Source organism: Drosophila santomea, chromosome 3L (genome assembly GCF_016746245.2).
Source record: "Drosophila santomea strain STO CAGO 1482 chromosome 3L, Prin_Dsan_1.1, whole genome shotgun sequence".
Taxonomy (NCBI): domain Eukaryota; kingdom Metazoa; phylum Arthropoda; class Insecta; order Diptera; family Drosophilidae; genus Drosophila; species Drosophila santomea.
Window position 1 is genome coordinate 22,128,592 of NC_053018.2, and position 23,063 is coordinate 22,151,654.

The 23,063-nt window shown below is 43.1% G+C and overlaps 4 protein-coding genes across 6 annotated transcripts; 3 read left to right on the top strand and 1 right to left on the bottom strand.

Moving 5' to 3' along the window:
• Positions 1–2,999: 2,999 nt before the first annotated feature.
• LOC120450463 (organic cation transporter protein) lies at positions 3,000–7,481 on the top strand. The gene is made up of 5 exons (XM_039633485.2): positions 3,000–3,447; positions 3,527–3,764; positions 5,996–6,099; positions 6,157–7,108; positions 7,174–7,481. The coding sequence occupies exons 1-5, from the start codon at positions 3,233–3,235 to the stop codon at positions 7,369–7,371; spliced, it is 1,707 nt and encodes a 568-aa protein (XP_039489419.2). The 5' UTR covers positions 3,000–3,232; the 3' UTR covers positions 7,372–7,481.
• LOC120450461 (DNApol-eta) lies at positions 7,462–10,829 on the bottom strand. The gene is made up of 3 exons (XM_039633481.1): positions 10,265–10,829; positions 9,706–10,202; positions 7,462–9,647 (listed from the first exon to the last, which is right to left on the bottom strand). Exons 1-3 carry the CDS (start codon positions 10,694–10,696, stop codon positions 7,889–7,891), a joined length of 2,688 nt encoding a protein of 895 aa, XP_039489415.1. The 5' UTR covers positions 10,697–10,829; the 3' UTR covers positions 7,462–7,888.
• A 286-nt stretch (positions 10,830–11,115) lies between these two features.
• LOC120450460 lies at positions 11,116–18,893 on the top strand. 2 transcript variants are annotated; one of them, XM_039633479.2, is made up of 7 exons: positions 11,119–11,296; positions 12,620–12,941; positions 12,997–14,998; positions 15,902–16,306; positions 16,369–17,824; positions 17,912–18,005; positions 18,065–18,893. In XM_039633479.2, exons 2-7 carry the CDS (start codon positions 12,629–12,631, stop codon positions 18,403–18,405), a joined length of 4,611 nt encoding a protein of 1,536 aa, XP_039489413.1. In that variant the 5' UTR covers positions 11,119–11,296; positions 12,620–12,628; the 3' UTR covers positions 18,406–18,893. The 2 variants fall into 2 exon arrangements, with proteins under 2 accessions (XP_039489414.1, XP_039489413.1); XM_039633480.2 differs by lacking the exons at positions 17,912–18,005; positions 18,065–18,893 and having other exon boundaries at positions 11,116–11,296; positions 16,369–17,479; positions 17,554–17,688.
• A 144-nt stretch (positions 18,894–19,037) lies between these two features.
• Positions 19,038–23,018, top strand: LOC120450462 (solute carrier family 22 member 3-like). Of its 2 annotated transcripts, none has more exons than XM_039633482.2 (6): positions 19,038–19,467; positions 19,522–19,750; positions 19,814–19,917; positions 21,474–22,249; positions 22,309–22,490; positions 22,552–23,018. In XM_039633482.2, exons 1-6 carry the CDS (start codon positions 19,211–19,213, stop codon positions 22,726–22,728), a joined length of 1,725 nt encoding a protein of 574 aa, XP_039489416.1. In that variant the 5' UTR covers positions 19,038–19,210; the 3' UTR covers positions 22,729–23,018. The 2 variants fall into 2 exon arrangements, with proteins under 2 accessions (XP_039489416.1, XP_039489418.1); XM_039633484.2 differs by having other exon boundaries at positions 21,516–22,249.
• Positions 23,019–23,063: the final 45 nt, after the last annotated feature.

Below are 23,063 nucleotides of genomic sequence, written 5' to 3' on the forward strand. Positions count from 1 at the left end.
TCAAATTTTTACTTAAAAAACAAATAAACTCTTAAAAAGTAACATATTAATAAAAAGCAAAACACGCAGGCATAAACATAAGAGCGTTAAGCTAGATACATACTTACAGAGTATCTGTGTAAAAATCGTGCAGTATCGGAGAAAATTTGATCATGGAAATGTACCAACTGTGTAACTGTGTAACAAGATCTTAAGAACAGACACAAAAAAAGAATTTAACACAATTTTTGAATTCATTAAATAAAGGTATGTGTTTAGATATATTCAAAACAAACCAGATGTTGTTTTACTGTTTTATGGGTTGCACAGCTGGTTGGTTGGCCTTTTATACTCATTAATCAGAGAGTAAAGCGGTATACCAGATTCGTGTAAAAGTGTGTATTCGAAACAAACTGGAAAATATATATTTTTGATCAGGATCACTACCAAAATGAGCTACAAGTTTTATATTGCAAGATTTTCTTGTTAATAAATATTTGTTTGTCAATTTCCGCTGAAATGAAAACGACTTACTGCGATCCTGCATACTCACAGCAACTGTCACTTTATTATGAGTAAATTTGATTTCATTGTCACGCATTTCCAACTGCATTGCATTCGGCTCGTGTCGGCAAGCGCAATTGCAAAAATTACACAAACGCTTAAAGTAAAACCGAGCAGGGCACATTCCCATTAGCTGAGTAAAGGGTATCTCATAGTCGACAGTATATTTACCTTGTCAACTACGCCTTTTGAATTAATAAAAACCCTCTAAATCCACATTGTGAGCGCTTTCAAATAATAATGAAACAGATCATAAGTACACGATGCGAAGTCCAATTGTTTTGATTTTGACAATGCAAACCTCAAATGGTACGGGGTCAACCATGTTAAGCACCTGTCGCCCAAATGGCCATCAAACTTCATTAAAAAAACAAAAGAGAATTTTATAGTCGAGTTCCCCGACTATCAGATACCCGTTACTCAGGTAGTAAAATTACAAATAAGAAATTGTAACATTTTCTGCAATATCGGTAGAAATTGGGGAATAGATATTAAAATACAAAAAATAATACAAATTTGTAAAGAAATTTGTTGTAGAGAAATTTCAACAACTACAGGTTTTGGCGGTTTGTGGGCGTTAGACTGGGCGTGGCAAAAAGTTTATTGGTAAACGAGATTTATTTGAAAAATGTGAAAAAATATCATAATATTTTTTAAAAGTGTGGGCATGGGAGCTTTAAGTGGAGTGGGCGTTAAAATGGGCGTGGCAACGACGTTCATACGAAGAGACAGACGGACAAACGGGCGGACAGACGGACGGACAGATGGTCGGACAGACGGACATGGCCAGATCGACTAGGCTATTGATCCTGATGAAGAATATATGTACTTTATATGGTCGGAAACGCTTCCTTCTGCCTGTTACATACTTTTCAACTCTATGAGTAACGGGTATAAACATTAAAAAGAAGCAAAATATTTTAAAATGTGCAGAAACAATGTCAACGTGAAAACAAACAGGAAAAACAGCATTAAATGCAGGAGAGTGGCAGAGGAAAGTTTTAAAAAAATAAAAAATTGTAGAATTCACGTCATAGCCGATTTAATTACGTTTGCTAACCAGAACACAAACAGTACGGTAAAGTAACAAAATTTATTTTAGTTTGACAGCCTAGAGTTACTATTCTCATACTCAAGCACGTACATATATAAAAACTTAGCTTTTATCTTTTGCTAATCCAATTTTAAGTAGTTTTGCATAAGTACTAATTCTAGACGTTCAGGTTCATGTACGGAGTACAGTGAAATCCCATTTTAATAAATACTTTAGATTTGTTTTGTTCCCTAGCCAAAGCTTTTTTCCATTAGCGTGCTAATTAAATTGTGTCGGTCCCAATAGTAGAGTCGCAAATAGAGTGACACATAACTACAAATGATTACCTTTGGATTATCGGAAAATTTGAAGTGCTAAAGTCGCGTAGCGTATAGCTTCCGGCCAAACTAGTTTTTTCAAGATACTAGCAAAACGTCGAAGTTTTGCCTTTTGAAAGTGTTTGTTTGGATCGACGAATTCGGCTAAACCATGTATCGTATTGAATGGACGGCCTCCAAACAAGATCAAGATAGACATAACATAATTATATTATGAAACCATTCATTAAAAAAAAAAATAACCTTATTGATCTGCAAAATACAGTTACCATTGAAAATTCTTTTAAATTAGGTAAAAAGTTGAATACCTTTTGACAGGGTAAACAGCTGGGCCCATTTATTATCGCTGCATTAATATGAAATTATTTAGCCCTGGTCATGAACATGACGTACACATAAAATAAATATGTCTAAGCCTATATACATTTTTTAAACAGATTTATATATGTTCTGCCACTGACCAAGTGCGATCCCCAAATGGGTTGGCAGCTGGCCAAATCGTAAAATGGGATGATATATAAACTATATAAGTGTCACGTTTGCGGAACGTGACCAATAAAATTGATTAAAATAGTTGAAAGAGCTCTACATGGATCCTCCATAATAGTATAGAACTCTTGAACACCGATTTATTAATTGATGTTTATTACTAAATCAGCCTAAAATTTAAATAGGGAGATGTATGCACACAGCGTCCTTTCTAGTCTTTCACGTGACTAGATCTACCAAGATTAACATAAATTATGTTCCACAGCACTACTTACTTATTAAGCTGACTATTGAGAGTGCTTCGGTTACGTGCATGTCATTGATCGATCAGGACGAGATGCTATGAAATAATATTTTTCTTATTTCTTATTTTTGCGTCCAACACATCCGCCTTTGGACTTTGTCTACTATAACCCAACTCCCGCGATCCACCTTCACCACAGCCAATCCCGCAACGACACACGGCATTATAATCTTCAGACGAGCCTACCCAAACTCGGAACACCATGAAACCGGCAATCTTATCAAGGCGCCCATACCCATGCTCATCAACAGTTGGTCGGTAGTGCGATCAGTTCCATCCGCCGACGGACTGCGATCGCGACCGATCGTTGATTGCTCGCATTTCGGAACGGGAGATCTCAGCAGGCTAGTCGCAGTCCGAGACGGGGTTCGGTGCCCTACACATCGCAAAGTGCTCTGCGGAGAGGGTAAAAATAAAAGTATACGTATTTTTTTTGAATGAAAATAACGCAACGCGAGTGCATAAATAAAGCGAAAACGTGTTCTTTGATTGTGCCACCGTACTATCGCAGGCAAAGATTGGGAAATGGCAGCCAGTGAAACGCCACCCGCAGATCCGGCGGTGGAAGTGTCGCCACCGTTAAAGAACTCCGAAGACGTCACTCTCGACGCTATCCTGAAGCATCTGGGGCAGTTCGGTCGCTTTCAGCTGATCATATTCGTACTAATCTGCATACCGATGATGTTTCACGCCATGTTCTCGGTCACATACGTGTTTACCGCTGCCACAGTGACGCACAGGTGAAGTTAATGGCCATATAAAGGGTTTTTTGAGGCATAGTTGTGCGAATCGTATGATGAAACTCCTCTTCACCGACAGATGTAGCGTGGAAGAGTGCGATTTGCCAGGAAGCAACTACTACGAGCCATACACCGATTGGAGCATCCCCAAGAACGGCAAGGATCTGGATTCCTGCAATCGGTACATCAACTCGGAGCTGCCCCACTGGAACTATTCGGTTGATATCTGCACGCCCGACCACTTCACAAAAAACACAGAGGCCTGCGCCCACAATAAGTTTGTTTTCCGCGACGATGAAGTTACCATTTCCAATGACGTGAGTATCAATGCTCCCCAGCGGGGTTGTTATTCTCGGGTGCTACGACAACTGAATGCTAGACGACTAAATCTTGATGTGACAGACGTTGGACTTTGTTAATCAGTCATCCGATTAAACCATCTACACACTCATAATAGAGTTTCATCATAACAAACTCACTCTTATCTTTGAACTATCAGAATCAAATACCAAAATATCACAGATTGATTAGTCCGTTTGCGAAGCTAATAACTCAGTGTGGTATTTAATTGCATGTTTATAAAACGTGGGCTCACATGGTGGTTTATACATTCTTTCCAAATTTTGACACATTATGCCGTTATTTGAGTATTTTTTAATGAGCTTTTAAACATACAATGTAGATAAAACAGTTTATACTCTAAACGTTACGCGTAGTATACTTTAAAAATGACGCGTTTCTGGACCTGTATAGTACATATACATATATTCTCGATCATATCCGTCTGTGCCTCCGTCTGTCCGTATGAACGTAAAAATCTCGGGAACTATAAAAGCTAGAAAACTGAAGCGAATAACTCAAGTTTGTTTCAGAAGAGTGCACATTTAAACGCCCACAAGCCGAAAATAACTGTCAAGCCCGTATTTAATATAATATACCCGTTACTCGTAAAGTAAAAGGGTATACTATATTCGTTGAATAGATTCGTTGTAATAGGCACAAGGAAGCGTTTCCGACCATATAAAGTATGTACATATATTCTTGATCAGGGTCAGGATAATTAAGTGGTAAAGTTGAGTAACAGGTGTCTGATAGTCCAGGAACTCAGCCATAGCGTTCTTTCATTATTTTTGTACTTATTTGTGTGATAGTATTAACCTATCTATTAACACGGGTTCAATGACTAAATTCAGCAGTAAATACTTCACTGATAGCCGACTTCGAGTAGTTGACAATCGTAATCAAATAGTGGGTACTCAGACGGGGCCTGAATTAAAAGAAAGTGAAGATAAAACTGCAGTAAATGATCGTAAAACTCTTAACTTATAATACGTTATTTAGCAGTGGGTATAACGCATACGTCCAGTATGCCTGCTGAATCAACAGAAAGACCAATGTGAGGGTCCAAAGGTAAACAGAATTAATAATATTTAGCCAGCAATTTAGGCATAAGCGTGGAATTTTACCACCCAAGGGAAAACAAATTTAGTTTTCGCGGTCACATCTGCCTCCGTAGTTTTTGGACAGATTATTATGTGCCTTATGATAATGTCGGAAGCTGTTGCCTAAGTGGCCTGATGAGTTTTAATGCTAAAACATTCTTTATCAGACAATTGAACACATAGATGCTAAAACGGTGACTGACAGATAAGTGCCACAGATGCCAAGCTTGGGGCACAGCAATTGCACTATGAAAACACAAATTAAGATTTAGATGATCCCAGTCAAATGATGTTACAATTGAGGTAAATATCTAGGGAGACTGATAGAATTGACTGAATACTATTTTCAACAACACGTGTGAGGTTAGAGTATTCATTAAAAAATGAATAATGGATAGTGATCGGAACTTCCAAAGCGTTGAGCTAAGGAATATATACTTGACAATTACATACTTTATCTCGTATTAAATTCGAGAAAAATGCATTTATTATGAGATACCTCGTTTAGTTTGGTAAATATTTCGTATACGCCATTGCTAAGAACATGAATGCTCAACATAGGGTAATTTAATCATTTTTATAACCGTTACTCGTAATGTAAAAGGGTATACTAGATTCGTTGAAAAGTATGTAACAGGCAAAAGGAAGCGTTTCCGACCATATATGTATATTCTTTATCAGGACCAATAGCCGAGTTTATCTGGCCATGTCCGTCCGTCTGTCCGCCTGACCGTCCGTTAGAACGTCGAGATCTCCGAAATTATAAAAACTAGAAAGCAGACTCCAGCGAGTCTACGCCCAAACTTTTGAAAAATATTTTCATATTCTTTTATTAGAATTGTACATAACGCCCACAAACCAACAAAAAGTAACCACGTCCACACATTGTATTAGACTTGTAAATTTTTCTCAAATTGCCTAACATCTTTTTTGCCACGTTTACTCTAACACCCACCAAAAACTGTCGGTGTTAAAATTTCTCCTTCGCACTTTTACTAGCTGAGTCACGGGTATCAGATAGTCGGGGAACTCGACTATAGCGTTCTCTCTTGTTAATTCTAAGTACGTGTGGGCGGCAAAAGATTTGAAACACAGCTTCGTTGCAGTTTGGCATTTTCTGCAATGATGAATGGAAGTTGTCTATGGTGGGAACCATAAACAACCTGGGACAATTCTTCGGCATTCCCATCGGAGGCTTTGTAGCGGATCGGTAAGAGTAGACAACATCTTATACTTTATGTTCCTTGCTCACAAAACGTTTGTACAGATATGGGCGGAGTTTCTCAATCGCTCTAGGCGGAATATTGGGAGCCGTGCTTGGCATAATTCGCTCCTTCTCGCCCAGCTATGGTTGGTTTCTAGTGTTCGAGTTTCTGGACAACATGACCAGCAGTACGCTGTACTCCACCTGTTTCGTGATTGGGATCGAGCTGGTGGGACCCAAGCGACGCGTGCTAGCGTGCAGCGTGATTACGGTATTTTACGCGGTGGGTGAGGTGCTGCTCGCCATGTCGGCCAAGGTGTTCCATGATTGGCGGATGCTACTGCGCATCACTTACGGTCCCTCGTTGATCTTACTGGCCTACTTTTGGATACTACCGGAGAGCGTGCGCTGGCTGCTCAGTCAGGGGAAGGAGGAGCGGGCCAAAAATATCCTTCGGCGAGCCGCCCATGTGAACAAGCGCGAACTGCCGGAGAGCGTGTTGGACAAGCTTGTTCTGGCAAATCGGGACAAATTGCAGGAGTCATCGGAAAGCCGTTTCCCAATACGCGAAGCTTTCAAGAACTTCAAGTGGCGCATTGCTAACTGCTCCTTCTGTTGGATTGTCCACGTGCTGGTCTACTACGGATTAAGCCTTAATGTTGTGCTGTTGGATGGAGACAAGTACAATAACTTCGCTTACATCGCCCTGGTTGAGATTCCCGGGTTCTTTATGCCTCTTCTCATCATGGACCGCTTCGGCCGGCGGTACTCTCTCTGCGGGCTGATGTTGACCAGCGGTCTTTGCTGCATCGGGACCATCTTTACTGGCCCGGACCAGCCGGTGCTTCAATTGGTGCTATTTCTTGTTGGCAAACTGACTATCACTGCCAGCTTTCAGGTGCTCTATTTCTTCGCCTCAGAGATTTATCCCACGAATCTGAGGAACAGCCTGCTTAGCTTCTGCTCTATGATGGGCAGGTTTGGTTCCATGCTGGCCCCACAAACGCCTCTTTTGGTAGGTGCTCAATGTTATTTGGAACTCCGCTTGTATCTAAGTGTTTCATTTTCCTTTCTCCACAGGCCAAGTATTACGCCAATGCTCCTGCCATGCTCTTTGCCGGCGCCGCCATCGTGAGCGGTTTGCTCACTCTGTTTTTCCCAGAGACCACCAACGTTGTTTTGCCTACAACAGTGCAGGAAGCGGACGCCATAGGCGTCAAGAAGCACTCGAAGAGCAAGGATCTCGATCTAGTCGTCACGTCATCTCAGGCGCAATAATTTTAAAGTAATCCTATTTTAAGGCAGTCTGCAATAACCCATTTCTCTGCAAATGTGTTACAACTCTAAGAATTAACCATACTACACAAATACAATATTTAGTATTTACAGAGCACTGTGTTTTATTAATCAACGGAAGGATAATGGTAATGATCAACATTATAACTTAAGCCTAAACTTGGAAAAATAAAACCAAAAAGAAATATGAGTTTCATTACTCGATTTGAAACAAAATTTACAGAACGCAAAAAATTAAGGATAACTATTCAATCGAGAGTGTATAACTTAAAATAACTCAAAATTACAAACAGCAGCCCAACAAAAACCCACTCAATTTGCTGTCCAGAGCCTAATTGAGATTTTAATAGCTAGGATATGTGCACGCAACGAATTATAATTGTTTGGCACGCTTTCATTGTTTTTGATTCAGCGTTGAATATGAAAATGTTTATCTTAAAAACTAAATTTGTCTTGTACTTATATAGATTTGAACACTTAAAGCGGTGTAATGGTTTCTTTAATTGCTTTGGCTGAAAAACTGTGCAATTGTCTTTGATCCACTTGAAGATGCTGAAATGGTGGAATTCAGTTTCTTCTGAGATTGTTTCTTTGGCTGAGCTGGAGATGTTTTTTCCTTGCTTAGCGCCGCGTTTCGAGTTCGCAGATCCTGTTGGTTAAGTTTGCGCTGAAGGTTTTTGGCTACGTGGTAGTCTAAGTGTTCCGGCATGTCCACACTTTTGATGAAAGCCTTACACTCGGTGCACTGCTGCATATGTGGATCACTAGATGCTTGCTCCTGAGTTGGTTTGGCGCTAAAAAACTTAGTTATGCTGTTAGTCAATGGTGCCGTATTGTTGGAAATGCTACCAGAACCAGCCGTCTTCTTGCTTTTTTTCAGTGGCGTCGGTTTAAGAGATACCTTTTTTAGGCTCTGCATCCTCTCTTCTCGCTCGTTGCTTCTCAGCGTTCGGCTCAGTTCCTGGGCGAAGTGATGGTCTCTATGCGTTTGTAGGGACTTAGCTTCGTCGGGAATGTTCGCTCCGCACTGATCGCATTTAATAGTAGGCAAAAGATCGGTGCGAAGGTTGGGTACTGCAAACTCAACGTAACTTTCCTTGTAATTACTTCCAGAATTTTCGATCTCATCGAACTTTCTTTTCGACGTTGAAGGCTTCAATTCGTCTTCAGTGAGCGGAAGAAGCTCAAGTTGAGCGGAGTGCTTTATACCAGTTTTAGTGCATACTTCATTCCCTGTTGAATCATTCAAGGTGTTTTGATTCTTTTTTTGCACGACATCCAGTGGCAGTCCTTCAGATTTAGACATTTGGATATCACTAGTTGTGTCCGTCTCCTCCTCAGTGTCTTCATCAAAATCTTTCGAGTTGCCAGCCTCAATGGCGTCCAATTCCTCAGCCAGCCCCTGCACATCTAAGGAGTCCTCCCCCGATATCGAAGACCCTTGGTTGCTTTTTTGTTGTTTTAGGTACTGTGAAAAAAAGCTTTTCTTAAACTCCGGTGGTGTTGATGTAAGAACAGTTTCTTCGTCGACAGCTTCAGTCCTTGCGGTCACATGAAGCTTCTGCTTATAATCCTCTTTAAAACTGTTTTTTGAAGTAGCTTCCGCAGGTGCAGCAGCCTGGGGATCCACAGAAAAACCATCTGGTTTCGCATCCTCTTTCTTGGCCCCTTGCAAATAGTTAGCAAAAAAGCTCTTCATCTTAAATTCCTCCGTTTGCTTCGGCTTCTTTTCCATATGAACTTTAGGCGGTTGCACTGGCTCCTCTGCGCTGATCCTTCTTTTTTTGGCTGCCTGGTTGGCAAACATCTCCTGCAGCTTGTTTTGCGCACTAGAGACGGTTTCGAACTTGCCAACACTAATGCCAAGGAACTTGATAGCATTGTTTAGGGCAGACTCGCTGCCAGGACGTAGAAACGTTTTTGTGTTTGCCCTGATTAGGTCTAGAGAAAACCTAACGATGGACTCCTGGTCGTAATCTTTAAGAGCTGTTGAGCGGGAACTGGCCACCTCCTCGCCGTCAATGTCCTGCACATATTGCACCACCATCTGTTTGGCCCTGCGATTGTTCTCAATAAAGTCCTTTTCAAGGCGGTCATTGATCTCGGAGGAAAGCTCGCCAAGCCAATGCTGAAGGGTTTTCAATCCCGTTATGTTATTTCGACCTGGAAACTTTTTACAGCATCCAATGCTTTTAGAGTAGAAGCGGGGAGTCACAGCTTCCATGTCTATGCCGCGAGATATGTTGAATAGCCAGGTGCTGGAATAAGAGGCAATAAGTTACTTCGAATGTGATTTACTCGTCTTGATGGATTCACCCATTCTTCTCGTCAAACTTGCGCTGCAACTCTACCTCCGTAAACTTGACCACCTGGCCCATGAACTTTATGCCTAATGTCTCACACACCACTTCACCGAATTTGCCGCCCAGCCCCTTGATCTTGCCCACTGGCAAGGAGTCGAAGAAGCTTGCGGTCTCCGCCAGCGGCAAAATGGTCTGCTTGTTGGGCTTGTTCATTCCAGCTGCCAACTTGGCCAGGATCTTATTGTGGGCTATGCCAGCCGAGCACTCGTATCCAGTCTCTTTTTTTACAGCCGCACGTACTTCACCCGCCACAGAGGCGCCAATAAGCAGCCGAATGTCGCTCTGACGGACGGCAGGAAGATCATTTTGATCGTAGGACATCTGAAAGCGTTCGTCGTCCATGTAGGGATTGGCGAAGCGGTTTGTTATCTTGTTGACGAAGTCGCCAATGTTGGGGTAGCCCACAGCAAAGGTGTTCACTAGTTCCTGCGGTTGCAGAGCAAAGGCTCCCTGCAACGAGCAAAATAATAAGGAAAATAATAAGGAAAATCAAATTGTGGGCTAGCGCTTACACTCTGCATTTGTTGCATACGATGGTTAACGGTCTCAGTAATGTCTAAGTAAGCCTCATCTACGGAAGCGCGCTCCAGAAGCTTCGTAAATCGCTGCAGCACGTTGGCCACTTCCTTGCCGGCATCGCGGTACTTGCTGGTGTCGGCTTTTTCCCTGATATTTGGCACCTGACAGAGAACGATCTCCGGACAAAGGTCCTTCGCCTCGTCGCCGCGCATGTGGCGAGTGACTCCCTTGGCACGAGCCGCGTAGTTCACGGCGATGATGCCGCCCCCTCGCCAAGGATTGTACTGGACGACGGCCAGCGGGCGGTTGCGGTACTCTGGATGCTGCTTCTCCTCCACCTGGCAGAAAAAACAGTCCATGTCCACCAGCAGGACCACGCGGTCGTACTTGCTCTGCATGCTGACATGGATGCGTGCGCTGGCCATGGTTTAATTTCGTATTATTGCGCGAATTTCATTGCGCGCCTGGAGTGTGGCCGTGGCTGGGACTTCTTAAAATGCCGATTTAGTAAGCATATGTTGTGGAAAAGAAATGTGTTACATTTCCCATATTAAAATCTCATAAAAATTCTGAATATTTGAACGACATTAAACCGTAATTAAAAAAGGATTCAGAGAAAAGAGCTTAATAATAAATTTCCAAGTAGCTGTGAATAGTATTTGAATTCTCTTGTATAAATGATTTTTTAGTTAGTAATTCCTTAAAGTAGGAGTAAACAAAGTTTTGCCAGCATCTTTCCAATAGCAGTAAATTTCATACTTTTAAAGTCTCCCTTATATTATACTGATACAGAAGTTTGAAAAATTCTTATCTATTCCTAATTCACAAATCACAATATTTTTCAGAGAGCAAGACTTGGTCACACTATATTGGAAATTTTTATGTTTGTTTTTTCTCACTCGGTAAAAATATAAACAAACGAATAAATATTAAAATGTGCGGTCCGGCGAGGAGTATTATTGATGCGGCATAACTACAGCATATTAAAAATTAACACAATTTGCGCGAACACCTACGCCGAAGCGGTAAAATTATGCATTTCAAAAATCCTTATACCCTTTCTATATTGATTTCCTGTGTGAAATATATAAAAATCAGTTTATACGTAAGACATTGCCAATGTGTAAAATATTAGCCAAGTTGCTAGCTGCACCTAACAAATGGCTTAGGTATTGATTTTTCCCTTTAAGCCGCTGCCGAAATGCAATTGACATACACATACACACATACACGTCTCTTGGTGACTCCCCGTTCCCTTCCACACACATTTTCATATCCTGGCTTTGTCATATACCAAGTTTATTTGGGTCAATGCTCGGATTACGGGCGCGGAATTTATTGATTTGATTGAGCGACCAGAAATAAATGTCCAACCTTGTAGGGCGCTCTATTTCCGGCTACCCCGTTTCCGTGCTCCTCCTCCTTGCCGGCTCTTTTGATTGATGCTCCGAATGTATGTTCAGCGTATGTCCAATGGCTTAATTAGGCTAACTCACGTATAGCTACTCGGAATCGGGGTTGGGATACCGAGCTGACTGTAATGCCAGTGGAATGCGGTGGTAGTGGGCGGCGGAAATCAGGAAAGGCGTGTTTTTGTATACTGTCGTGACCCAATTTCTTGTCTGTTTACTTTATGGTCAAAACGAACGACACCGCAGAACTTCCAGCTGAAGTGAAAGGTGCAGCACTGACCTATTGTGATACTTCATCGTGCCAGATGTGAGCACAAGTTCGTTTACATACTTTTGATTCTGAAAGATGGATAATGAATGAAAAAGAGTAGCTTTTTGTTATTTTTATTCGGTGTATTAGGTGTATTGTGAACGCTAGAGTTGATATACTCGAAATTGGCAAGAAAAACGTTGAAAAATTTAGGAATGACAGCTTTTTGTTTAGAATCTAACTTATTCATTGTTTTACCTCTTACGGAGTAGATTAATCAATCCCGAAAGATATTTGTGAGCACCAGTGGTGTATACCAAAATATTCTAGTGCTAACTCTAATTAAATTTTATTGCTTCACTCTTCAAAAGTCCCACCTTTAGCTCTAGCCCATATGCGCTAGACCTAGCCCTCATTCCCTCAACCACTCTTCCAATCCCTGACCCCAGCATAAGCGCACAATTATGCTAATGGTTCACATGCCCAAACAAGAACCACTTTAGCCCCGCTAAGCGGTCCTCCAATCCGCTGTCATTCGGAATTCTCCCTTTCTCTGTCCCTCTAGTGGCTAATTTACGGTGAGACCATCAGTCTGTGTACGTCCGGCGATGAAGTCACTCCACTAAGCTCAGGGCGTAGTTTGCAATTCTTGAGTATTGAAAGAATCACTCTAATTTTTTTTGTAGTGAGCCGACATGGTAAAAATACTGCAGGCCTACAACTTTGCTAGGCAGGAGACGTATGCCCTAAACGGTGACATCCTGGCGGCCAGCCTGATCGGGAACAACCGCATAGCCATCAGCAGTGCGGAACAGTTCATCGAGATCTACGATATAGGTGCCAAGCAGGCCCAGTCTGAGGACTCCAGGAGAACGGCACCGGAAAACGTTGGTCAATCCAATGAGACGGCAGGAGAATCCACCACCACGGCAGGTGATGAGAGGACTCCAAGCAGGAGCACGCTGGCTACGGTGGGCGAAGTGGTGCAACTTATTTACTGTGAAGCTGGTGAGTAAATATCCATATCTCTCTAAAAAGAAACTAAAGCTTTATATTCTCATAGGCAAGTACCTTCTTACTCTTGAAAAAGAACAGGCGGGCAGTCCGGTGCATTCCTCCTCCACCATTAGCTGCACATCGAGCAGCAACAGCAATACAGTCTGCTCCGAGGATGACACAAAGATGTTCGTACGCATTTACGCCAACTTCTGGAAGTTCCCAGACAGTCGGCTTAACGAGCTGCCCATTACCATTCGAATAGCTTCGATGACCACGCCCAAAACGCCGTTGGTGGAGAGTATCGATGTGATTGAGCTCCCGTTACGTAGTCCGCCGGAGCTGGTGCAGTGCTGCCAGACATCGGGAAACATAATTGTAAGCAGTCGCGACAGGATTTACCTCTACGAATACACCCAGTGCGTTCATGAGAACACGCAGCCTAGGTTTGCTTTCATCGACTTTCTGCCCTTTAAGTTCTTCGTGCAACTAAATTTCGTGCCAGTGCGTCTGTGTCTGGCGGAGAACGTAATCGTCTGTCTCAGTCATCGATACTGCGTAGCCTTCAAGGTGGTGGATGCACTCACTAGCAGAGCCAGTGGAGGGCAGGATTTAAGCTGTCTGGACAACGACTATGGTGGCGGAGACGAGCCGCTCTCGGAATCCCTAAGCTTCGGTAGTAAGGCCAGTGCCAGCGGCGCAGGTGGGGGCGCAGTCAGTTCCAGTCACAGTCAGCAGAGCTGCGAGAGCGACTCCCTGCAATCGACGAGCAGTGCAAAAGCACAGGTTGTCATAAATGGTGCCTTGCCTGGACGGTCACCGTTAGACTTTAACGTGGCCAAGCTAGTTAACAATGCGTACGGCAGGGAATTTGAACCGGAATTGCGATCTCAGTGGGACGAGACTTCAGATTACGGAGCAGGAAAGAGTCAGGATGACAACCAAGATATAACAATTAGCCCTCAGCGCGCTGCAGACATTAAAATCAAGCTGGTGAACGAGGCTAAGGCAATGAATGTGAGGGGCATAGCCGGGAGCAGTCATCTTGATGATGCGTCGGTGCAATATGACGTGCGCAAGCTTTTGCAGATCTGTATGAAGACCTCGGAGAATCAACCCCGTGTTCTCGACATTTTTCGTTGTATGGATCTCAAGGCCATCTACCAAAGGAATTGCCAGGAAATAGACCAGGAAGACGATGAGTATGACATGGGCAACCAACAGGTGCCCAGTGCTGTGACCACCTTTAAGCACGTGAACCGCAGGACCCTTAAGTCTTCACAGCATCAGAGGTGCATAGGACACGCCCTCCTGGTGGCCAGTAGTGTGGACGGCTTTCTGTACCAGTTTTCCGCGCAAGGGAAGTGGTATAGTGAGAACGAAAAGCCTGTGGCCAGCTACAGCTTCACGGCGCCGGTTATCCAGGTCCAAATCAACGACTATGTCGTGTATGCAGTGACCTCGGAGTCTGTCGAAACGCACACCTCACGGATTGGTCACAAGCTCTTTCACAATCGTTTCGAGTACCCTTCGATTGGCTGTTTGTTCCCAGAGGAGTCAGCTCCAGATGTGAGTTCCCCCATCGCCGTTGTGGGTCTGTCAGCGTTTATGCATGTTCAATTTGTTTGTGTGAACCGAGAGCAGCTCGTGCTCATCACGAATGCAGCTCTGGAGCAGCACAAGCGGCGAAGCATGGGCGAGGTTCCTGGCACTCAAGTAGTAGCTGTCAAGAGAAACATTGCCGCACGCCTACTGGCCGAAGCGAAGGCGAAACACAGTAGTCTGCTTAGGAGCAGCAGTGCAGTCCAATCCTCGACGATGGCCAACGAGTGGACGCTGTACAACCTAGAGGTACCTCGAGTGGATTGCGTCGTAGAGGATCTTGAAGGCATTGCGGAATCGTATCGCAGTGCAAGCAGCTCTAACTTCTACGATCTCATGGAGGAGGCGCATGTCATGCTGCGATTAGGTCTCACGCTGCAGGGCGAGCGCTTGGGAGCGGAACGGGAGCAGCGGCTTCGGAAAATGTTCATGGCAAACTGCAGAAAACTGGCGGACTTCTCAATACGGTAAGGACCTTAAACTTAACCTCTTATAAATTTTGTTGATCAGCATCAGGCTTACAACCTGGTTTGAACTGCAAGGGTATATACACTTGAGCTTGCCAAACCTAGCATTAAAGTATGTAACAGGTAGAGGTCCTATAATGTATTTATATTATTGATCAGGATTACCAGCCGAGTCGATCTGAGCATGTCCGTCCGTCTGTCTCCACATTACTGTAAACTGTTTCGTTCAAACATTTAAGTTTTGACAAAAGAGAATTTTATAGTCTAGTTCTCCGATTATCAGAATCCCCTTACTCGGCTGGTGAAAGCGTGAACGAGAAATTTCAACATTTTCTGGAATATCGGTAGAAATTGAGGAACAAAATTATAAAAAGAAACAAATTTAACATTTTCCAAAAGTTTCGACGTGACAGCCTTGGACGGTTTTTAGGCGTTAGAGTGGGCGTGGCAACATTTGGAAACAAACTTGCTTGCGTCTATGTCTGGAAGGTGCATGGCATGCTTAATCTTAACGTTCATGTGGACAGACGGACATGGCCAGATCCTGTGCGAATCGGACCATTAGATCATATAGTGGCAATAGGTATAAATATATAGTTACTGCAAGGCTATATAAACTTCAAGTTGCCTAGCCTCCCTTCTTGTTTTATGATCGTCTTGGCAATTATTACGATATTACGATTACTATTATTACGATATATCAATAACGAGTTGGCCACACCCACTCTAACGTCCCCCACTATTTTCGAAAATGTTCCGATCATTTTTCGATTTTATCATGTGTCCTCCCAATTACTATCGATATACCACATTTAAAATCTTTCGAATTTTTTTTTATGTACATAAATAAAATGTAGCTTTATAAAGGTATAATCATATTACTAACCATACACTCTTGAACAGTTCAAACAAACAAGAAGTATATCTCCAGGCTACAGGGTTCTACAGAATGTGTCAGCTTCATCTGGTAGATATTTTCAATAACTACGTACAGAATTTTATGGACAGTGAGGGAAGCGTGAACCCACCTGAGCTCTCCGGTTTGATCTACACAGTTAAGCTGTTCCTTCTCAGCCTGGGAACAGATCGATTGAAGTCGGCCTTTTTGAACCAGACAGTTCGTCCGTATTTTACGCCAGCTCGGGTCATGCAACAAGGTTACAAGCAGGTTTCACTTTCGCTGGAGTTCCTTAACATGTTCATTAAACATGCCCCTTTGGAAATCCCGCAAATAATGCTAGTTTCACCTGTTGTAGCGGACTCCATAAGTGGGGAGTTGATAAACTACCTGAAATACTTGGACAAACTGTAAGTTGTTGACTTATTTCTGTAAAAATATGTTAATATAATTTAATATATTTACTAATTAGTTCCCCCGATGAAAATCTTCTGCTAGCTGTGACTGCTTGCCGTATGTCCAACTATTTGCTTGCGCAGGAAGTAGTTTCAAAGTCCACAAGACGCAACCTAGCCACTGCTTTAATACGGAACAAGAATGTTATGTTCGACGACAGTACTGTGATTTTTCAGCGACGCCATCAACAGCATACTGACTCCCAGGCATCAAGCTTACGAGCTAAAAGAAGCCGACGGATGGGGGCGAAAAACAAAACAACTCCGGTTGGAACGCCAGCTCCGAGTACCATAGTATCTTTCTCGGACTTCTGCGAGACCATTCTGTTGGCCAACGAGCAGCCAGCACTGATCGAAGCTATTAGTGATGCTTTCATCCATGCCCTTTGCATCGAGCACAGCATGACGCTGGACGTGATTCTGCAGCTCTTTCTTAACTATATCGCTTCGCACATCGGTCAAAAGGGATACCAGACCTCTCAGAAGGTGTTCGTAAACATTCTTCAAGTGTACTTCTATGATCTCTACGATGTAAGCTCGTCTTTGCAAGCCCACGAGATTCGTTCGCAAACACCGCCACAGCTGGACGACGATTACGACGAGGAGTGTAGCAGTTCGCGGGCTCCCTCGCTGCACAGCGAGGCAGATGCCCAGTCACTGTCCAGCTCTTGCGCCAGTTCGGCACACGAAGAGCGATCGGCGAGCCTGTCGATCAGTGGCAGGCAGCAGCGAATTGTCTATGACCAGCTGCAGGAACAACAGTCCTCGCCTTTTCAGAAGCGCAATTCAAATGCCTCGCTCTCACAGCCCCAGGCTGATGACGATGTGGTTGCGACTAATCTTAAGGGTCTGAAGATCCTGTTTCGAATGTACATGGGCCGGCTAAAGGCTCTAAGTGATCTCATCACAGATCTGCAATCAGCGGACGTCGAGCAACAAACGAGCCGCGAGGAGTTTTTGAACCTGCGAATGGAATGCATTTCGTACATGGTGGGCATGGCACCTAATTACAGCGCAAAACCGATTATAAGGAACCCCAATGATCCGTTGGCCGGCAAGCTTATTTTTGTGCCCTTTATTCCGGACTATAAACTGCCTGAGGGAGAGGAGTATGATCGCCACATCAAGGTATACATTCGTCCAATTCCCTGCTTGTTGGAGCGACCGCAGTATCTGAACCGCCTTCCGCCTTTTGAACGTAGCGATTTTAGCTACCCGAACAAGGACGACGGAGAGTTCGAGGTGCGCTTTCTTAGCTGGCATAACGAGTTGCTGACCCTCACCCTGAAGATACAGAGTCTGTTAGCTTCTACCAAGGTGGATCGTGAGATCGTCTCGGAGTTTCTCGCCTTTATACAAAAAACGCCCAATTTAATCGGCATAGACAGTTTTCTGGTAATAGTGTTGCCCAAGAATTTGGCCATAAACTACCTGCTTAGTTTCTGTCCCGCCTTTTTGTGGCAGTATGGAAAGGTAAGGCTCACGATCTTAAAAGTTTTAGTGTTTTATATAAGTAATAAAATTATATTTCTTTAATAATTAATTGTGGTTCACTTGCAGTCTTGCGGGTTCACTCCAAAGCATTGGGAGAGCCTATTGCGGAAAATACTCAGCAAGCAGGAGGCGCTGCCCAATTGGAAAGCACATATAACGGGTTTGTAGCTTCTACAATTTTACACTACTTACGTAATTAATCGGCATATCATTTTACAGAGATTTTAAACAATTTGGTGGCTGAGCTGAGCTTTGAAGAATTATTGCAATGCTTTCCCAGCGAAGCGATTAAAAATCGCAACACCGCACAGTATTTCGCCACGGAATTTGCCGAGACATGTATCTTGTATGAAAACGAGGAGCTTGTCTTTAAAAATCCTGATCGAAAAGATGGACACAGGGATCACATGCCGATGGATAACATAGACGAGGACAATGTGTTTGAGTTAACGCTACGCAAGGCGGTGGCCAAGCAGCGGAGTATAGCCCTGAGGTCCATGATTGAGTCCACAGGAACGCAGTTGTTTGACGCTACTAGTAATCCCATGTATAACCTGTAGGCGATCTACATTCCTCGTTAAACTAGTTTAATCTTAAATTATCATATTGAAAATCGATGAGATTGATATTAACGTAGCAAAGTAGTGAACTCAAAAAGCTTTTTTATTACGCCTCAGATTGATCGAAATGTATTTTGTAATTTTAGGGCACATTATTTATTGACAATTATGTTTGAAACAAAACACCCGCTCGAATACTCCAGCTTTCGGTAATTTATGCAACTGAGCTTACGTGAAAAAACTCCTAAGCTGTAGGTTGTAAAAAGAACTAGCTCGTCGCTCTCTTATGCTGTAGTTGCCATACGTAACCAGATTTACGATCGATACTTTTTGGTACATTCATTATAACTGTATTTTTACTTGTATTTTTCCAAGTCTCCTTTAAACTTTGCTTTAAAAACCTAAAAAGTATTTGTAACCTATTTAAATATTAGTTTTATTGTCCTTTTATTTGCCCACATTCAAGCACACTTTTACGACAAAAACAACAAGATCAAGTGATATTTTTAATTCTTTCATTGAATCTGAACAATAAAAGTATAATTATATTACAATGGCCGAACTTTTTTCCTGCAGCATAAGCTGAAAGTTTATTCACCTGACAGCATTAAAATACAGCTGCATTAGAGCCGTTCATAGCCACTACGTATTCTGGCAATTAAATTCTAGCTTTTGTGGCCGTGCTAAAGTAATTGAACATAGCGTCATGGAAACTGCGGACAGATTTCTCCGCCGTGAATAACTTAACCAATTAGGGGCCCTAGACATCTTGCGTGCGGCTTTTCAAACCGGATTCAGTCACTTGATGGTGCTTGGCGAAATCGGCAGCAGCATGCTAAAGCTCAGCCAAGAAGAGGTGGGTCCGGAGAAGCCTAAATCCGGACCAAATGACATAGACCCAACGAAAACGTCGGAAGAGAACCAACTGGACGCGATCATCGTTGAGATTGGCCAGTTCGGACCCTTTCAGGTCTTCAACTACATATTGCTTTGCCTGCCCATCATCTGCAACGCCTTCTACTCCATTTCCTACGTCTTCACCGCTGGTGATGTGCCCCATAGGTGAGTTAGTGAAATTGTTTTGGGCTGCTCGTTTTAGTTGGAAATTCCTCATAGGTGCAACATCACCCTGTGCGATGGATTGGACTCCAGGTATGAAGAACAATTCCTAAATTTTACCACTCCCCAGCCCCACGGGAACTGGGTTCAGTGTGAGCGGTACGCCGTGCGAAACGACATCGCAGGTGAACCTTCGTGCAATGTCAGTAGCTTTGATATGGGTCAGCGAGTTCCCTGCGATGCTGGCTATAAGCTGAGGGACGACGAGAAGACAATAGCAACTGAGGTGGGTTTCAAGGTTTAAGGCTTTTAAGGTATTTGTATTTTGATCTAATTTATATTACAACAGTTTGGCCTATTCTGTGCTGACCAATGGAAACTGTCTATGGTGGGAACAGTAAACAATATTGGACAGTTTGTGGGAATACCACTAGGAGGTTATTTCGCCGATCGGTAAGAATAAAACAGAAATCTCATTTTTAAGTACAAGTAGTTCCGTAATATAATTTGGTCCGCTTTTATTTGTAACCCACCATAAAAGTATTTAATTTCCAAATTGTGGTCGTAGAATTTTTCATTTTACAAATAGATAGAAATGTACAAAACTAACAAAATATTGAATACAGAGAGTGGGTGTGGAAAATTTGGAAACAACTTAAGATGCCAGATCGACTATACTGACTATTAAACCTGATTAAAATTGTATATGTACTGTAACATATTTTTCAAAGAATTTACTTTACGAGTAAAATATTTGAATGTTTCTGTACAACATTTTGGTTTATTAAAGCCGATAGAAAACGCTTATCGTTGCCAAAATGTTCATGAAGTAAGTTTGGTTGTGTAGCTATGCCATTGTATTTTTATATGTTTAATAAATGTATAAAGGTTGTCTTATTTTTATACCCGCCAGTCGTAGAGTAAAAACTTTTACTATCGTAGTCGCACTCCTACAAGCTGAGTGACGGGTATATGACAGTCGATGTACTCCCTTGTTTTATACCCGTTACTCGTAGAGTAAAAGGGTATACTAGATTCGCTGAAAAGTATGTAACAAGCAAAAGGAAGCGTTTCCGGCCTTATAAAGTATAAATATTTTTGGTCAGGATCAATATCGGTGTCGATTTGAATATGTCCGTCGGCCCGTCCGTATGAAGATCGAGATCTCAGGAACTTTAAAAGCAAGAAAGTTGCGACTGAGCATGTAGACTCCAGAGACATAGACGCAGCACAAGTTTGTTGACCCATGTTGCCACGCCCACTATAACGCCCACAAACCGACCACGGCCACACTTTTAAGAAAAGTTGTGATATTTTTTCACATTTTTGTCAGTCCTGTAAATATCTGTCGATTTGCACAAAAACTTTTTGCCACGCCGAATCACACACTCTTGCCACAAACCGCCAAAAAATGTCAGTGTTGAAGTCTCTCCTACGCACTTCCAATAGCTGAGTAACGGGTATAAGAACGGATCGGGAAACTCGACTATTGCATTCTCTCTTGTTTAAACCTGCCTGCTGATATCCATTTTTTATACCCGTTACTCGTAGAGTAAAAGGGTATACTAGATTCGTTGAAAAGTTTGTAACAGGCAGAAGGAAGCGTTTCCGACCATATAAAGTATATATATTCTTGATCAGGATCAATAGCCTAGTCGATTTGGCCATGTCCGTCTGTCCGTCCGTCTGTCCGTCCGTCTGTCTGTCCGTATGAACGTCGAGATCTCAGGAACTACAAAAGCTAGAAAGTTGAGATTAACGCCCACAAACCGCCCAAAGCTGCCACGCCCACACTTTTGAAAAATGTTTTGATATTTTTTCATTTTTGTATTAGTCTTGTAAATTTCTATCGATTTGCCAAAAAACTTTTTGCCACGCCCACTATAACGCCCACAAACCGCCAAAAACTGTCAGTGTTGAAGACCTCCTTCGCACTTTCACTAGCTGAGTAACGGGTATCAGATAGTCGGGGAACTCGACTATAGCGTTCTCTCTTGTTTCTTATTAAGATATGGGCGGAAATTTATACTGGTATCCGCGGGAATCCTGAGTTCCATTGCAGGACTCGCTCGCTCACACGCGCCGGAGTACTACAGCTTTCTTTGCTTGGAGTTCCTAGACATGGTCGTGGGGAGTACGCTCTTTCCCACCGCCTTCCTTCTCGCCGTGGAGCTAGTTGGCCCCAAGTATCGCGTGTTGGCGGCCACCACGATCAGCCTGACCTACGGCCTGGCAGAGGCCCTTATGGGCTACATGGCCAAGTATCTGCCCGACTGGCGTGTGCTTCTACGGGTGTTATATACCCCAGCTCTGCTTCATTTGGTTTTCATTTCCGTGCTGTCGGAGAGCGTGCGGTGGTTGCTCAGCCAGTCGAAGGAGATGGACGCTCAGACCATACTACGGAGGGTGGCGCAAATAAACCGAAAAGAACTGTCGGAGCACCAGCTTAACGAACTGATCCTCTCAAATCGCCGAATGGTGGCCCAGTCTTCCGCAGCCGGGGGTCACTATAGTTTCCGTCAGATCTTCCAGGCCTTGGGCTGTCGCACTGCTCTGTGCTGCTTTGTGTGGTTCACCCACACCCTGGTCGCCCTGGGTCTGAGTCTGCACTCAGCCCAGTTAAGTGGCAGCAAGTTCGAGAACTTCAGCATGACTGGTCTTATGCAGCTGCCTGGCATCCTGATGGCTACAACACTTATGAACTGGATAGGACGGCGACGGGCGCTCAGCTCCTGCCAGTTCACTTGTGCAGTCCTTCTCCTTGCAGTGGCTGCGACGGATGCAGGTAAGCATGGAACCTATTTTGTGGTTAACTAAAAATAAAAAATGTTTGTGCTTGATAAGTGTACCCTGTGACCTCTTCCACACTGTACTTCCTTGCAAAAATGACGTCCACAGGCAGCTTTATGATCCTGTATTTCTTTACCTCCGAGATCTTCCCCACAAACTGCAGGAACTGCATGCTCTCCTTCTGCTCCTGTATGGGTCGCTTTGGCTCCATGCTGTCTCCCCAGACCACTCTATTGGTAAGAAGCTCTTCTATTAGAAGTTAATATCTAACCAGTGCCAATCAACTTCCCCGTGCAGATCCCCTACTACAAATATGGGCCCCACCTACTATTCGCATTATTTTGTTTCACCTGCTCGGTATTGGTTTTGTTTTTCCCGGAGACAACGAACAAGGTGCTACCCACAACGCTGGCTGAAGCTCGCGCCCTGGATAAGAGTATACCTAAGGAAAAATTGGTAAAAAGTGCTGTCTAATCGAAATTATCGCGTCCCCAGTTTCTGTGGTCAGACACATTGCAGATTGTAGTTTTTCTTCACCAGCATATTTGCAAAGGTTAATTGTAAGTACATATGTATATCGACAGTGGCAAAGGTGACGTTAAAAGAGTATGCAACATTTATTTCCTCTGGAAGCCCTATGATGCCTTATTAAAATGAAAATCAAAATCAAATGTAATTATATGTTTTCAAAACTGAACTAAAAATACCGAATTATAACATTTAATTATCAAAAACTAAGCAATTATATATTTTCCATTAATTATGTACTTAGTTATTTCGACTGGTTACTTTGATAAAGTCGTCCGAGT

Bases quoted from the DNA above. Each gene is read 5' to 3' on its own strand.
- LOC120450463 (XM_039633485.2), top strand. From the start codon at position 3,233: ATGGCAGCCAGTGAAACGCCACCCGCAGATCCGGCGGTGGAAGTGTCG. The intron at 6,100-6,156 runs GTAAGAGTAGAC...ACGTTTGTACAG, and splicing joins GGAGGCTTTGTAGCGGATCG to ATATGGGCGGAGTTTCTCAA. The intron at 7,109-7,173 runs GTAGGTGCTCAA...CTTTCTCCACAG, and splicing joins CCCCACAAACGCCTCTTTTG to GCCAAGTATTACGCCAATGC.
- LOC120450460 (XM_039633479.2), top strand. From the start codon at position 12,629: ATGGTAAAAATACTGCAGGCCTACAACTTTGCTAGGCAGGAGACGTAT. The intron at 16,307-16,368 runs GTAAGTTGTTGA...TTTACTAATTAG, and splicing joins CTGAAATACTTGGACAAACT to TTCCCCCGATGAAAATCTTC. The intron at 17,825-17,911 runs GTAAGGCTCACG...GTTCACTTGCAG, and splicing joins TTTTGTGGCAGTATGGAAAG to TCTTGCGGGTTCACTCCAAA.
- LOC120450462 (XM_039633482.2), top strand. From the start codon at position 19,211: ATGGTGCTTGGCGAAATCGGCAGCAGCATGCTAAAGCTCAGCCAAGAA. The intron at 19,468-19,521 runs GTGAGTTAGTGA...AATTCCTCATAG, and splicing joins GCTGGTGATGTGCCCCATAG to GTGCAACATCACCCTGTGCG. The intron at 22,250-22,308 runs GTAAGCATGGAA...GTGCTTGATAAG, and splicing joins AGTGGCTGCGACGGATGCAG to TGTACCCTGTGACCTCTTCC.
- LOC120450461 (XM_039633481.1), bottom strand. From the start codon at position 10,696: ATGGCCAGCGCACGCATCCATGTCAGCATGCAGAGCAAGTACGACCGC. The intron at 10,203-10,264 runs GTAAGCGCTAGC...TGCTCGTTGCAG, and splicing joins GTATGCAACAAATGCAGAGT to GGAGCCTTTGCTCTGCAACC. The intron at 9,648-9,705 runs GTGAATCCATCA...CTCTTATTCCAG, and splicing joins AAGTTTGACGAGAAGAATGG to CACCTGGCTATTCAACATAT.